The sequence below is a fragment of the Chaetodon auriga genome, chromosome 2 (assembly GCF_051107435.1).
Source record: "Chaetodon auriga isolate fChaAug3 chromosome 2, fChaAug3.hap1, whole genome shotgun sequence".
Taxonomy (NCBI): domain Eukaryota; kingdom Metazoa; phylum Chordata; class Actinopteri; order Chaetodontiformes; family Chaetodontidae; genus Chaetodon; species Chaetodon auriga.
Window position 1 is genome coordinate 18,242,153 of NC_135075.1, and position 15,706 is coordinate 18,257,858.

Genomic DNA, 15,706 nt, shown 5'->3' on the forward strand with positions numbered 1-15,706 from the left:
CTGCGTGCTTATTAACATGATTGGTGGGTTGTGACGGCAGTAGAACATTCTGTGATGTGTTTCTTGTGAAGTGTGTTGCTTGTCCCTCCGACAGTTTGTCGCCACTCCGAACTCATGGTGATGAATTTGGGCTCTGCATGTTCTTTCCTGCTTATGCATTATGCAAGGTCAACCAGGCTTTGTTTGGGCTGTCATTTCCTTCCTTTCTGATTTCACTTTCAATTATAAAATATGCAGTAATTTAGTGTTTGGACTCTTGTATGAAAGCACAAGCTTTACTTTAAGTTCATTAAAAAGGCAAGGTGTGAGCCATCCTGCCTCTCTCGCTCTCTTAATAAATACATTAAATCTGCAATATCAAAGATAAAAGAAATGCACATGAATGCAAACAGATCACTTCGACTGATATGGAAAACCAGTGAGCGCATATTGCTGTTTTCATGTATAGGAGGAGATCAGAGATTGAGATAGTGAGGGTGCAAGGATTGAATTCTTTCTTTTGGAGAGATGGGAGTGGAGTGATGGCATGATTGACACCAACTTCCGGAGGAACTTTGAGGGGTAAAGAAAGAAAAAAAACCTCTTGACCCCCCTGTTGCTTTGCGCAGGGCGGCTTGACGTGCAGCTCTGCGCTGAGCGGTGCCAGCAGCATCAAGTTCATTCAGCGTTAAAAACTCTTAAAAATCATCGAATTATCATCAAAACATTTGCTGCACTGGTGCACGCACACACAGACATCATACACTGTGCATCACACCAGCGCGCACACACACACGCCTCCCCTCCTCTCTGCATCATAGCCCGCTGTTACCATCACACGTTCACGTAATACTCCCGTGAACAAGCTGACTTGTTGGAAATGCTCGAGGATCATAAATCTCTCTGATAGCAGGCTGGCTGTAAAATCAGTGGAAGGAAAAAGTGAAGCCTCGCCTGGAAAGATACTAAAATATTAGACAGAGGATTGGATTATTGATTACTAGCCTACCAGTTTACTTCACTGAAGGTAAGTGAGCGCAATTTGCGTAATCTTTAGCTCACCGTGGTACGAATGCAGCCCACAGCTGCCAAGAACGCGAGAAGTGAAGACTGTTGAGGAATGATCTGCGAGCTTTATTCATTCCGTGTCTATCGTTTGGGCCAGCGGGGACGCATGATTGATTGCGAAAACTTTTGCGGCAATGAAACATTTTTGGTTGAGATATCAGTGATTGAAGAAACCTGCAGGATAGTTTTCATGTGCGGCTGCAACATGAGTCAAATCTGACTGATGCGCAAATACGGTGTATTGAGCGGCGAGGTTGTCAGTAAATTAACAATCGGAACCTGCTTTTGCTTTTAAAGTTCATGCATAATTGTGCTAATTCAACAAGTTAATTTACAATATGAGCTTCACAGTCGGCGAGGACTCGATCAAACTGAGCCTCAGCTTTTACATAAGGGATGGTCTTGATGCACTCGGACTGCAGCACCTCTTGAGTTCACATTTTCACCGTCTCGCGGTGTCCCTGCCTCCTTGTCATTATTTGACACCCAAAGGGCTTGTGATTGCAATACCCACTTTCCCAACCCTAAACCACCGCTTCGTGCTCCTCAGAGGGGGGGCAGGTGCTCTGTCGTATCAGAGCCGTTTCTGTCCTCCACTGAAAAAACAAGTGTGGACCTCCAGAGGTCTTTGCAAGGGTTCCAGTGTTGTGTAGATTTCATTTCAGCATAGGAGCATAGGAGAACTGCACTTCCCCAATGCTGATCCCTTCCAGGGCACCACATCAACTGAACATATGTGTAAACTGTGCAAAAAAAAAAAAAGTTTGAGGAGCCCTGCTGCACAGCCAGCTGGTGTGATGCAGGGAACAGTAGAGTTGTATGGTGACATGAGAAGAAATGTTGTGCTAGAGCACACTAAAGGCAGAAAACACTTTGCAGGGGTTCTGTAGTCACAGTATGACACTATACCAAAGATATATGGCTCATTTGTGAATGGCTAGCATTAAAAGATTGAGCAAAATGTAAGGTTTATTGAGGAAAATGGTTGAAAACATTGAGACATGCTGCTGCATGTTGCACTGCTTTTCAGAAACCTTCATTTTTTTTTTTTTTTTTTTTTTTTTACAGGTGTCTGTTTTTCTCCTCCCCTTAGCCTTGATGGCTCTTCTGAGAAACAGTGAAAGATTCGTCATTGAACAGAAAGCTCAAAAGGCTTATCTGAGTAGAGCTGTGGCCTTTTGTTTACGTAACAGGCTTCACACTGGACTGAATGTGTTACCTGGCTCACGGCGTTTGTGCCACTGGGCATTCGGCTATAATTGATTTAAAATAGCTGTCAGAAAACAGGAGCACACACACACCGTCTTCAGACTGAGGTGGTAGATTAAATGTAAATAGAATAATTATTCCTTGTTATTGCTCTTAATACTCTGGAGGGTTTTGTTTCGTAAACTCAGATCAGTAAATGGAGTTTCAGTCATGTAAAGTGTCAGTGGTCTCGGGCGGTAATGTGGATGAGTACGCAGAGACCTGTTCTGTGCACACAGTACCGTGGCGCATACTGTAGCACTTGGTGACCATGGCAACAAAACAACATCAGAAGAAACTGGTCAGATGAGCCAGCGATGCCAGAAGAAGAGATGAATGGCGTACTCAAAGCATTGCAGAGCCAAACACAAAGGCGACCTGATTCACACTCATCAAAACGTCCTTCCTCTCTCTGGACTTTGAGAAAAACAAGAAAGACAAGCCCGTCTCTCTGCTGCTGCTCACAACGATATAATGTCCTTGAAAATTAGTGGGAGCATCTACCTTGTGTTCACAGCCAGCAAGAGCGACATTTAGACCATAAATGAGGCATTACAGGCTTTAAAATTTGGCTCAAACAGCATCACCACCATCTGCCCCCTGTCACCAAGCCTTTCCCTTTGAAGAGGCTCCGCTGTGGCCAAATCCACGGCTCCATCTGGCCTGTTGCCAGCGTCTGACATGAGATTGACATAATAATAATCACATAATGGTTATTTAATCAAAAAAAGACACAAAATCACTTGTATGTAGTCATGTTTATAAAATGTGGCAAACAAAAACACACAAATCTTCTTCAAAATCAACTGTGCGACTCTGTTCCCTTAGTGCCCCAAACTGCATTCAAAAAAATCCTTCAGAAATTTCAGTTCTTACTTCATAAATATCCTCCTCCTCCTACACACACACACATACACACACACACACACACACACACACACACACACACACACACACACACAGAGTTACATAGCTCTCCTTGGACACTAACAAAGTGTGCTAGTAGGACCCACAACAATCTGTAACAAGGCAACAGTAAACAATATCCATAAAAATGAGCAGCCACTTCAGGGAAAACCAAAACGCATCATCCAATTTTCATCTCAGTTGGTCAGTTCGACTCAGCAGACGTGATCAGTTATGGTGATTAAAAGTTAGAAAGCAGTTTGGACGCTGTGTAAAACATAAATAAGACAGAATGTGATAATTTGCTCATCCTTTTTGACAAATGCTCAATTGAAAACAGCACAAAGACAATATATTTTACCTCATCAGCTTCATTGATTTTTGTAAATATCTGCTTATTCTGAATTTGATGCAGCAACATGTTTCAAACAAGTTGGGACAGGAGCAATTACAGATGTTTTTGTGGAATGCTCCAAAAACACCTGTTTGGAACATTCCACAGGTAAACAGGTTCATGGGTAACAGGTGATAGTGTCATGATTGGGAGTGAAAGGGGCATCCTGGAAAGGCTCAGTTGTTCACAAGCAAGGATGGAGTGAGGTTCACCACTTTGTGAACACATGACTGGACTGTATGAAGGATATTACTGCGAGAGCTCAGGAACACTTTGTAAAACTGTTGCCGGTCTGCAAATGACTGCATTCTGTTTTTATTTGGGTTTTACGCAGCGTCCCAACTTTTGTGGAATCAAGGTTGTAGCTGGATTACATTGAGAAGCTTCATGTCAATTTGACATTTTTGATCCTTAGAGAAACTTAAAAATCTCTCATAAACTGACATCAGTAAACACATTTGGGGAAACAAGAGATGAAAGATTTTCATAATTTTTTATGACCACATGTAAATATGTTAGATATGAATTGAATTAGTGGATTGATATGTGGAGAATTCACATTGTCCAGATCTAAATTAAAACTCTGAAAATGTGAATTTTACATTGAACACACACGTATCAGGGCTGTTTCTGAACATTTTACAGTGACCCCTCTGACTCAAGCCTCAAGGCCCCCAGTCATTTTAATGTCCCTGAATTCAAAAGAATGACTGGGTATACAGTATTATCAATTAAGCTATTAATTATCAAACAAACTACAATATGAAAACACTAAGTATTAACAACAACATGTTAAAAAAAATGAAATTTCACAAATATTAGGAAAAGAGAAAAACATAATCCCCTCATTGTTTCGTTAAGTCTAATTTCCAAGGTTAGTTGTGTTTGTGTAACAAGTTGAAGATGTGTGAGACTGGAGTCCTCATAAGCCCAATTACTTTATGTTTTAACTCCAAGAACATTGTCCCAAAATTCATCATTTTTCTGAATTTTGTCAAAATCAAGGTGGCGTGCGCAGAAAATAATCCCTCCAATTTGTGTCAAAGCTGAACCAGCAGCGTCTGAGAGGTGTTCGAGTGAAGCGTGTTCGATTTTAAGTTCTAACATTTCCCCGCGGGGTAGTCGGTGTAGTTCTGCAACACTGTGAAGATGCATCATCCATCTTTTGCTTTTATCCTTCAAAATTAGACCTGTGGTGGGCGTCTGAGATGTCACCTGAGATATCATACTTTACAGGTGGATAGAGAAATGAATTAATGATAGACTTACATCATTTCTCAGTAGTGTAAATATCAATGCCCATGAACTCAAGGTTTGTCAGACCCTTAGGCCGTCATAATGTTCTAATCCAATATACTATAATGTAACTGCCACGGCCTATAGTCTTTTGTGATTAATCAGAGTCCGGCTGTTAATGTGTTCCACGTGTGTGTCATTTATTTTCCAGGAGACATATGAGACAACAGCTTTATGATCTTAGTATGTCCCTTCAATACCTGCACAATTAGAACAAGCACTTCACATCAGGCCAGTTTCATTTCAATATCCCCACATCACACGTTCACACTTAATAATTAAATAATGTCCTTATCTGCCGTATAAACATTGTGCATCAGTTGGATTCATTTCTTCTCCTAAAGGCTGCGACTTCGATAACTCTGACTATGGCGTGAACCCCTCAGTTGGCCTGAGGACAGAGACACATATCCTGAAGTGGAAAAGCTCATTTGAATCCTGATCTACAGGAGGTGGCAGTGGGCCAAGTACCCCGATCCTAGAAGCTCCACTCCTGTCTTAATCTGTGTGAAACATTGTAGCTGTTACTCTTATAACACAATACTTATTACCCTGATTAGCGAAAAATAAGATAGAAATAAGAATACAGACATACAGAATAACTCAGTTGATCATTTTTGTAACAGACTCTGGGTCTTATAGTTTGTATATTATGGCAATTATCATTTGAAAGCAAAAGGATCTAAATGGAGGAGGCTTTACCTTTACCTGCTTTATGCTAATGTTAAATTAATTGGCCACAGATTTGAAATCTGTTTAGCAAAAGCAGCAGCTCTGCCTTTGCCATTATCCCCCAAGGGTGTCCACAGTTAAGTTTGCTCAATGCTGAGCTCTGCGACAGTCTGGATTTGAAACAGCATTTACCTTCCCATTAATGAAGAACACTTCATTCAGATCTTTCAAAAGGCGAAGATAAAAGACCCCTGATTCAGCAATAGTCAAGTGCCTCTATCTTTTTCTTCTCCTGGTGAAGGAGAACTGCCTTTTATCATGCTTTGAAAAGAAGAAAAACAAGTGAGCACAAAATTCTGTCTGACTTATCATACTTACTGTTTAGTGTTTGATGCACGGTGGTACTGCGAGCCAAGCTTCCGAGATCAGGTGTGGGGATCTATGAGTCACTCTGAGGTCGAAGGATTGCATTAAATGGACTCTCATCTGCCTCGCCCCTTGACTCTGCTTGGCATGCACTGCATTGTTTGACTTTGCGAGGTGGCTATTAGTGGTGTGGTTACTTTGAGAGACAGAGGCCACCAGCGTGTGACCAAAGAGGCTTATTCATGATACTAAGGAGCTTAGTTTTGTAAATTATATCATGAATATTTGGTTAGAAAAGACAACAAATCTGATGACACCTGCTGATTGAATACACCTTGAACAAACTAAATGCAAGAGCTAAGGCATGACAAAAAGGAAATAAGGAAAAGGGTTTGCTCTTGCGTACATCATCTATGTGCTTCTATTGGTATGAGTGTGCGCCATGCACAGGATTGAGGCATGTATTATGAAAAGAAATGATTCTGATACCCAGGCAGCGCAGTTGTGTGAATCTAGGTGAGAGCCAGAAAAACATACTAATGGTGAGTCTGGGTATTGTTCTTGCAGGATTCATGCAGAGGATGTGATCTCCCAAATGCTCATCATACTCCAGACTAATGGTGTACAAGCAGCCCTCCTATTTAGAGCAGGGGGAAAGCTATTGTATGCTGCATGTTGATCAGACAGTGTGCTGAAATACATCATTGTTCGGGCTATAGTGCCACAGTACGAGATGGGCTCTTTGTTTGAGCACTTTGCAGCATTCTCCGAGCCTCTTTGCTAACCCCTGGGAAACATGTTCTTTACTTGCGTGCATACCTCTGGAAAAAAATGCAGCCCTGAGTAGAAATGTCTGGGCCGAGCTTTAAACAATAAAGAAAATGGCTGAATTGAGGAGACTTGACCCCTTTGGCTACTCCAAGCTGACCTCCAAATGCACTCTGACAAGATTAAAGCCAGACAGGGTTAGTGTGAGACTGGCAGGAGCTTTACTTTTTAACCTCATGAAGTGATAGTGGCTATAATCGTAATTTGTGCTTGCAATGACGTGCAGTACAGTTAAATCAGTGTCGTCAGTATATTGTTGGCTCAACTTGTGTTTAAAATCCAAACTACAGAATCATTTTGATCATTGGATGTGAGCTTTAGGGTGGAGAGACAGCCTCGTCCTGGACCACTTCCTCTTAATCCTGGCTACTCTATTCTATTTTAGATTACAGGATCCAACTTAAATGCAACACCTTATGCTTTCCAGTCTGAAATGTGTGACTGTGAACTTATACTGTAGCCAAATATTTAGAGAAAATCAATAGTACGTCAATAGTAATTCCATAGATATTGAACGTAGCTGGGGACGTTCTTTATACAGCCGCAATGACTTTTGGTTGTCAATTCCAATAACTCTTCCTCTGGCGGTAACTCAAATAACATTCACTGCAGAAGACTGACGGTCGGTACGCACTGGCCCATGCTGAGAAGTGTGAGCAGTTCTAGAGGGAAATATTTCCATAAATGAACTCAGTGTGAACAGGTGGACTATCTTGTTCCAAATTTCTCTCCTTCAGTAATTTCAGAAACGTCTTCAGCTTGTTTTGCTTGTGTAATTCTTCTGGCAAAGGATGATTTAACACATGTCAATGCGTGACATGCCTGTCCTTGAGAGCCAAGCGAGAGTTACATAACAAAAGCTGCTGAGCACAGTGTGGTCTTGATACCGATAGATTAGAACTAATAAGTGTTGGTGTTTTTCATCATGGAAAGGGTGAAGTTACCAATGTCAGACCATTTCTTCCAGTCCCACAGACATGTACAGAGCGCTGTGGTTCTGTTTATTCATGCTTAATCAATGCGTGTTGGTTTGAAGAACTGACATATTCGCACCAATTTTGACTTGGAGAGAGAAGAAGTAGAGGAAAGATCATTTAGTCTGTCTTAAAGAATACAGAAAGAGACTTGCAGCTTCTTCAGCGCCGGTTCAAAAACTTCATGGGTTGTTTTTTTCTCCCTGCAATATATGGATCAAAGACAGATATGCTCTATTAAATCAGCATCAATAAACAGCCTTAAATCAGGAAAATCAGTGCAAACAGACTCTCTTTATTCATAACAACCAAGCAATTTACATAAGGTAGCACTTACTATATGAGCTCCACAGCGGAGCTCTGCAGAGACTGGATCACAGACTAATGAGTCCCCTTGTGGACAGTCGCACTCTGTATACACAGCCTACTGTCTTCGGCTAAAGTTCCTCTCTCTTGATTTACAAAACGATCAAAACATGAGAACGTCTGCCCGAGGCTGCTGCTTCGAAGTAATAAACAGGGATAAAGCGCATTAATAGACCGTCCTCTTACCGTGCGCATTCTTCACATTCAATTTTTATATTCATAAGATCACTCTTTGTTGTATTAGAGATATTACTGGATGCTAAAGCCGGGAGAAATCTCTGCCTCTGGTAGGGTCTTGACTGAGGCTCCAGACAGCACCTCAGTCAGAATTTCTCTACTCCCACTCTTCTGTGCTGGCTGCCATTTCTACTGTAAGGCCTGCCAAAAAAACTGGGTCTGCTTTCCATACAAGCATCCTATTTCACCAGAAATATTCAGCTGCCAGCGGTGGACCTGTGTAGTATTCTGCTGCACAGCTGCAGTGATTAGAGTCACTGTCATGTACAACAACAGGATCCACTAGCAGCTGCTTGCGCGTCTTGCGTCTCTTACTAAAAACAGACGTCAGAAAGTTACTGATGGAGGAGATATTTTAGTTAAAACACGAAATGCACTTGGAGCTCATCAGAAAAACATGTTGCAACAAATCAGCCAGTGTTAGTTCACCCCATGTCCGTGGTAGTTCTCCAGTTTTCATGTTTAAAAAAAGCAGCAGGGTTATGTTATTTATTATTAAGTTGTTTATTTATTTATTAAGGCTGTGAAATTGGCATATGAATGTGTTAAAGGACTTCTTGCGGGTGAACTTCATTTGTTGGGCTTTCTGCTGTTTGCGGTGTAGAAGTGTAATGTTGAATAAAATGATTATCTTATCATTGTGATATTTATGATGCGTTACCAGATGTACAGCAGCAGGCAGCCGCGTTACAGCAAAAGGGACCACAGTTTATTTATTCAAGGTTATTTAGCATTGTTGCAGACCATTAGAGATTTTAACATACCATTCATATTGTGTTATCAGTTTCCTTTTCCATTGTGGGCAATGATGCATCTCTGCTCTAATGTATTTCCATATGAGTTTTTGCATCAAGGTGGTGGTACCTTATTTTTCAGGTTCTTCCATCCATAGAGTTTCTCAAAAGAATAATAGGAAAGTAAATCTATAGTAAATGACGTTTGAAATTTCATAGACCGTATCCGCCCCCCCTGCTGTCAAAGCAGGTGACTCCAAATAGTGCTACAGGAAATCTAACCTGATTTTACTGTATATTAATCACAGCAAATGTCACTCTGCATATATAAGGTAGATTGTTAACGCTGATTTGCTTTTCAAACATTTCGCTCTCCTGCTTAATTAATGTAAGATTCTCAGAGAACGTGAATGCTGTGGGCTAGTCTGAAGCATGTCATAATAACTGTGGGCAACTTCATCCTCCACTGGCTCGCTATGGCAGAAATTAAAACACAAAACTCTTCTTCTACGCTCGTTCCACCAGAGCTGGTGAGTTAATAGCTTTCTCAACTTTCAAGAGTCTTTCAAAATGTGAAAAGAGGAGACAAAAGTTACAGCCACAACGCAGGGTCAAGTCCATCTGAATGTATTCCACTGTGGAAAACAGACAGATGAATAATGCTGCTGCTGCTGCTGCTGCTGCTGCTGCAGAGTGGAAAGAAACAAGCACTCACTGAGGAAGATTGTGTTACGTGAAAATCTCATTTGTATGTTGTTTTGCTCTTGTGGTAATTTGAAGTGATTTTCTCAAGATCAATTACACGTACCTGTTCTCGGATGGATGACCGAAAAGGTTTCGGAGAGAGAGAAATAATCACCTGCCCAAACTGCTACCGATAAATGTTGATTTACTGCGTTCATTTTGTGTTCAGCGCCATCACTGAACAACGGTTTCTTCTATTTCCATCATTGCCACTAATGAAACAGTTTATTACAACAATACATCCACAGTCATATTGTTTGACATTATTCAGTAACGAGACTATAAGCGATTCAGGTGCTCATGTGTTCTTTGTACTGTGCGGATGCCGGTCGCTGAAAATGACGCTGAACTGTGCAGATAAATCTAACATGCTGCATCTTGTTGACAGGTTGTGTTGAGCCGGGACATTCCCTGGCTAGGGCACGAGCTGCCATGCCATTTGGTTGTCTGACACTTGGGGAGAAGAAGGATTACAACAATCCCTCAGAGGTGACCGACAAGTATGACCTGGGACAAATTGTTAAATCGTGAGTACATCTGTTTTGTAATATTGATAAACCAGCACAGAGTTTTAAGAAATGTGTTCCCACTAAGGCGTTTATGTCATCTTTTTAACAGAGAGGAGTTTTGTGAGATATTCCGGGCGAAGGATAGGAACACCTTGAAAATGTACACCTGTAAAAAGTTCCACAAAAAGGACGGACGGAAAGTGAGGAAGGCTGCCAAGAACGAGATAATGATCTTAAAGATGTAAGTGAAGTTTTAAGCTCCTTATTGTAGAGCTTACACGTCGGAGGCACTGTCCTGGCACTGAGACAAGCTGTAATCACAGATGATCAGATGAAAGTCTTTCCTCAGGTTAAAGCAAAGACATCACAAAGTTTGGCGTAAAAAAAAAAAGTTTTATCTTTGTGCTTTCTAAGAGCAATACACAATGACAGTAGAGGCATTCTCATGCAGGTTTTACCGTTAAACTAAACCATGTTTGTAGTGAACGCCTACGTTTTTCTTTCTATACAAATATGTGGTGGGCAAGCCACCTTCGGCCCCCCTTTGGGCAGACCTGATTTGGAGTCAATGCCACATACACCCCCCACCATCCTGCTGCAACACTACTGCACCTAATCTGCAAATACACTATTTACTCCTATTTGGTCAACATTTGCTAAGAACTACAGTGTCAGCTGTTTGGGGAAATGACTGACCCTTGTTTTATTTTCTAACTAAAATAGTTTGTTATCCTGTTTTTTTTAATAGATTCATGTCTTCAGTAGGAACAAATGGGTTTGGGGCTGAGTGCCACAGATACGGTTGGGAAGTCAGAAAGTATTAAGTGATGATTGGATTTGCTAACAGTATTAAAAATATAGACCAGCCTGATCATTTAAAATAGTCTGAAGGGCTGATATAGCATCATATAAGGTATCATTGCATTGTTGAAATTACTTGTTGCTGCAATTTAGTCACATGCACCAAGAACAATACCGAGTAAAGGCCAACGGATCCACTAGCAATTGAAAGGATATTGTAATTATCAACATACATGACCAGAATAAAGTCCAGTATAAAGTAACATTAAGTGATGGTGATGGTTTAGCATTAAAAAAGCCTGAAATTACATATTATTATGGTGATTTGTTATTACCTGTGAAGTAATGGCCCAGTCAACAGATGTTTTAAAAATTCACCCTCACAGTGTTTTCAGAGGTGCTGAAAAACCTAATAATAAAATAAATTTGTCAATCTTACCACAAGTGTCTGAATGTTTAGCACGAGGCCATGTAGTTCTGCAGCTAGACTCTATTTATGGCTCATTTTAACCCCACTTACATCTCTCCATTCTCGCCCCCTCCTGTTACTCTCTTCACCCTTCTTCCTGCTTTTCAAAGGATAAAACATCATAACATCCTCCAGCTGGTTGACACTTTTGAAACCAAGAAAGAGTACTTCCTTTTTCTGGAGCTGTGAGTATTATTGGCGGCACTTGAGAGAAAATGCTGGCACAGACTGGCGTGCACTAAAACTGATGTTTTATTCAACTTGTGACAATTTTTGTGCATTCTTGCCATCAACAAGTGACATGCCTTTAACCTGGTGGTTCCGTCTCTTTAGCGCTACAGGCAGAGAGGTGTTTGACTGGATCTTAGATCAAGGATACTACTCCGAGAGGGACACCAGCAATGTTATGAGGCAGGTGCTGGAAGCCGTAGCTTACCTGCACTCTCTGAAAATTGTCCACAGAAATTTGAAGGTATATTACACTGGTGACACCTAGTGAGAAATAATGGCATTTCACCACAAAATACTATGTGTGAGTAAAGGCTCTACAGCAGTGCTTTCCAGTTTTATGAACTTTCATTTGTTTACTCACACAGCTGGAGAACTTGGTGTACTTTAATCGTTTGAAGCACTCCAAAATTGTTATCAGCGACTTCCAACTGGCAAAACTGGAAAGTGGACTCATTAAGGACCCATGTGGGACTCCAGAATATCTCGGTAAGTGACATAAAACCAGAGTGCAGATGGATGATGATAATGAATGCGTTAGTTTCTTGGCGATAATACAGAGGAAACAGACATTAATCAGTTAGTTAAAGCTGGTTTTTTGCTTTCAGCTCCTGAGGTCGTCGGGAGGCAGAGATATGGAAGACCTGTGGACTGCTGGGCCATAGGAGTCATCATGTATATACTGTAAGTGCCCGGCAATTTGCTCACAAATATGCTGCAGTCGTGTTCTGAAGTGACTTTACCAGAAACGGGTGTTGTCCCATAATGCTCTCATTCTGCCAACATAATAGCTTGTCTGGAAACCCTCCTTTCTATGATGACGCTGATGAAGATGACTCTGACAATCGTGACAAAAACCTTTTCCTAAAGATTTTGTCTGGGGACTTTGAATTTGATTCACCATATTGGGATGACATTTCAGATTCTGGTAAGAGATTATCAGTTTGTGAAAATGTATATGAATCTAATTGTATTTTGCGAGTTACAGATGACATGTTTCAGCTCTGAATTTTGGAGAAGGCTGTTATTATGTTATTATTATACGCACTCTATAATAAGGGATACATATTCAACATTAACTAGTTGCTTATTTGCATGAGTTTTAGTAGCATATAGACTTTTTATTAGTCATTATAACTCTTATCAACTTCCTTTCTTACCATCAAGAAGAAGTAATTAGGAGATATTGAGGGAAACTCTTAGTTAATGACCAAGTATTTGTAGAAAATGGTCACGCAGAATAAGGCATTAATAAGAGCTTTATAATGACTAATAAAGAGCCAATATGCTACTAATATGCACACATATGTTTGTTTTACAGCCAAAAACTTGGTGGCATCCTTGATGGAAGTGGACCAGGATCAGCGACTGACTGGACAGGAAGCAATTGCCCATGAATGGTATAAAAAAAAAAAAAAAAAAAAAAAAGTGAATCAAATTATGAACAGTCACACCAACAAAACATGAGTTATGATCTTTGTTATAGGTACCACAAATATTGTAACATGCAGGAAAACGAAAAAAGAAAATGTTCTCTTGTTCCTTCTCTCAGGATTTCTGGAAATGCTGCTTCAGACAAGAACATCAAGGATGGTGTTTGTGCACAAATAGAAAAGAACTTTGCCAAAGCAAAGTGGAAGGTATTTCTTCTCATATATCAATCCATTTTAGCTCATATAACATTCATTATCACACATTTCAGACAAAATGGTCGTAGTGTTCATGATCATGACCCAAGTCTCCAGCACTTTCCAAATGGGTTATTTTTTTCATAATATTATCACCATCTGAAACTGAATATATATACTGTGTTCACTGCTATTAGCATCTATGGTAACTTTAAACAAGTGCTGTACATTTATCCATTCATAACCTTACGGTGATCACCCTTATTTGCCACTAACATAATGAACTTTTCATTTCTTAATTGTTAAAAACATGTTTATATATCCCTACAATTGTTTTGCTTTGGCCCAACTGCTGTTTGAAACTGTTCCAGAACCTAAAAAATATACAGCTTTATTTTTATTCCTATATCATTCCTGACACATTTCAGTCAGAGGCCATCCTCAGCGCCTGCATCAGTATCAGTTGGTATGCTATCACTTAATTTGAACCCACCAAATCTTCTCATGACTCACAGAAAGCTGTCAGAGTGACCACCCTCATGAAGAGACTTCGAGCGTCTGAGCAGGGTGATTCTGGAGCCTCCGGCCTTGCTGCAGGGGCTGCAGCTGACCCCAACATGCCCAGTGGCGCTCCTGCTCCCCCGGCCGGTGGCAGCGACGGTGTTGCTGCCAGCATAAAGGCTGCTCTTAGTGAAAAGGCTCCTGACACACAGACTGCAGCCATCTCTGCGCTCTCCCTGCCCAGCGCAGGCAGACAGGAGGAGCAGCCACAGGCACGGTGCAACGGTGATGTTCCCCAAATGCTGCCGCAGAGAAAGGGAGATTAGGCGTCGCACAAACACAAGAAGAGGACCCTTGCCAGCTAACAAGCACATGTGCAGTAGAGCCAATAAATTTGGCATGATGATAAGACATGTCTATGCTGTTCGACTATCCCCCAGTTTGCAGAATGATTTCACCGTGCATTTCGTCATTTTTGCCTCCTGTACTGATTGGTCTATTGAATAGTGTTCTCCACTCTCCCTTGTTATTTTGTGTACAAGTCCCTTTAAAGCTAGTTGCAAAGTAGCTCTTCTGTTGTTTCCTTTCCCCTGAAAACTGTAAAAACTCTCAGTGTAATTTAGTGAAACCGACTCATCTGAATTCATCCGCTCATTGTATATAGGTGTATCTGTCTGTTTCAACAAATCGCTAATTTTCAGCTTAAGAACTTACAACCCTGAGTTCGTGTCTTGTGACTTAAAATTATGAGTTGAAAGATTTGGAAAATTGATCAGATCAAATTTGAAAATATGTGGATTTATTAGCACAGCTTCACAAAGGTGCAATACCTATGACACACCAATGACAGGTCATTAGGTAACATTCAGACACATTATTATGAATTAATGGATTGGACTTAACACCCTGACTAGATATCTGCTGATTTATCTTCAGTGCAGTATAACGTCAGTCAACTTACAATTTTACGGCAGCAAGAAAGCATATTTTTAAGTTTAAGTGCCTTAATATTTGTTGCAGCAATGTACTGAAATGTTTCAAAAGAAACAACTTGATTATAACTGCTTATTGATTTCTTTGAAATATTTTAGCTGTTTTCCTTTGCCTATCTGTTAAGTTTTACGCTGCTGTATTGATTCTTGTGCTCTGTCCTCTTTCACACTTCAATTAAAACACAGAAAACTACATTTAGAGCATTGTATGTGCAGTGATGTTTTAGCTGTTGTTGTGTTGTTACTTGTAATTAGTAAGTTTCAGAGTTTATAGCTGAGTCTACATACTGTACCACTATGTATATTTGCATTGTATACATGTGTATTTTTTTATTTGCGTGTTTATTTAGCAACATTTAGCTGAGCTAACAGGTTGCTACCGCGCTTGTGAATGAATAAAATGAGCAATACTAATATTGCTTAAACTGTGACATTTTTCTCAAGTTGTCCCTCACTGACAGTATTACAGCACTATTAAGCAAGACAAGCCACTCCACCAACCACCATTTCACTTTCATTTGAATATTTATTGCAGAAAATCTAAGCTTGGTCATCTGAAGAATGGCTGTACAGCACATATTTTTATGTACTTTTTGGCAGTATTTTAAGAAAGGGAAACTTCAGAACAAATGTTTGTTAACACAGATTCTTCAAGAAGAGATAAATGATATTTGAATGCTAATATTAGACTAAAATCAACATGCAGTGTCATTTTAGAGGCCACCAAACCAAGATCTTCTGTAGTTGATTTTAATTAACACAGGAT

At 40.4% G+C, this 15,706-nt stretch overlaps 1 protein-coding gene across 1 annotated transcript; it reads left to right on the top strand.

Moving 5' to 3' along the window:
- The first annotated feature begins 791 nt into the window (after positions 1-791).
- Positions 792-15,371, top strand: LOC143338976 (caM kinase-like vesicle-associated protein). Its single transcript, XM_076759919.1, has 11 exons — positions 792-1,006; positions 10,201-10,339; positions 10,431-10,562; positions 11,702-11,776; positions 11,925-12,063; positions 12,188-12,308; positions 12,428-12,503; positions 12,611-12,747; positions 13,141-13,219; positions 13,372-13,459; positions 13,963-15,371. Exons 2-11 carry the CDS (start codon positions 10,245-10,247, stop codon positions 14,272-14,274), a joined length of 1,254 nt encoding a protein of 417 aa, XP_076616034.1. The 5' UTR covers positions 792-1,006; positions 10,201-10,244; the 3' UTR covers positions 14,275-15,371.
- Positions 15,372-15,706: the final 335 nt, after the last annotated feature.

Bases quoted from the DNA above. Each gene is read 5' to 3' on its own strand.
- LOC143338976 (XM_076759919.1), top strand. From the start codon at position 10,245: ATGCCATTTGGTTGTCTGACACTTGGGGAGAAGAAGGATTACAACAAT. The intron at 11,777-11,924 runs GTGAGTATTATT...CCGTCTCTTTAG, and splicing joins TACTTCCTTTTTCTGGAGCT to CGCTACAGGCAGAGAGGTGT. The intron at 13,220-13,371 runs GTATAAAAAAAA...TCCTTCTCTCAG, and splicing joins GAAGCAATTGCCCATGAATG to GATTTCTGGAAATGCTGCTT.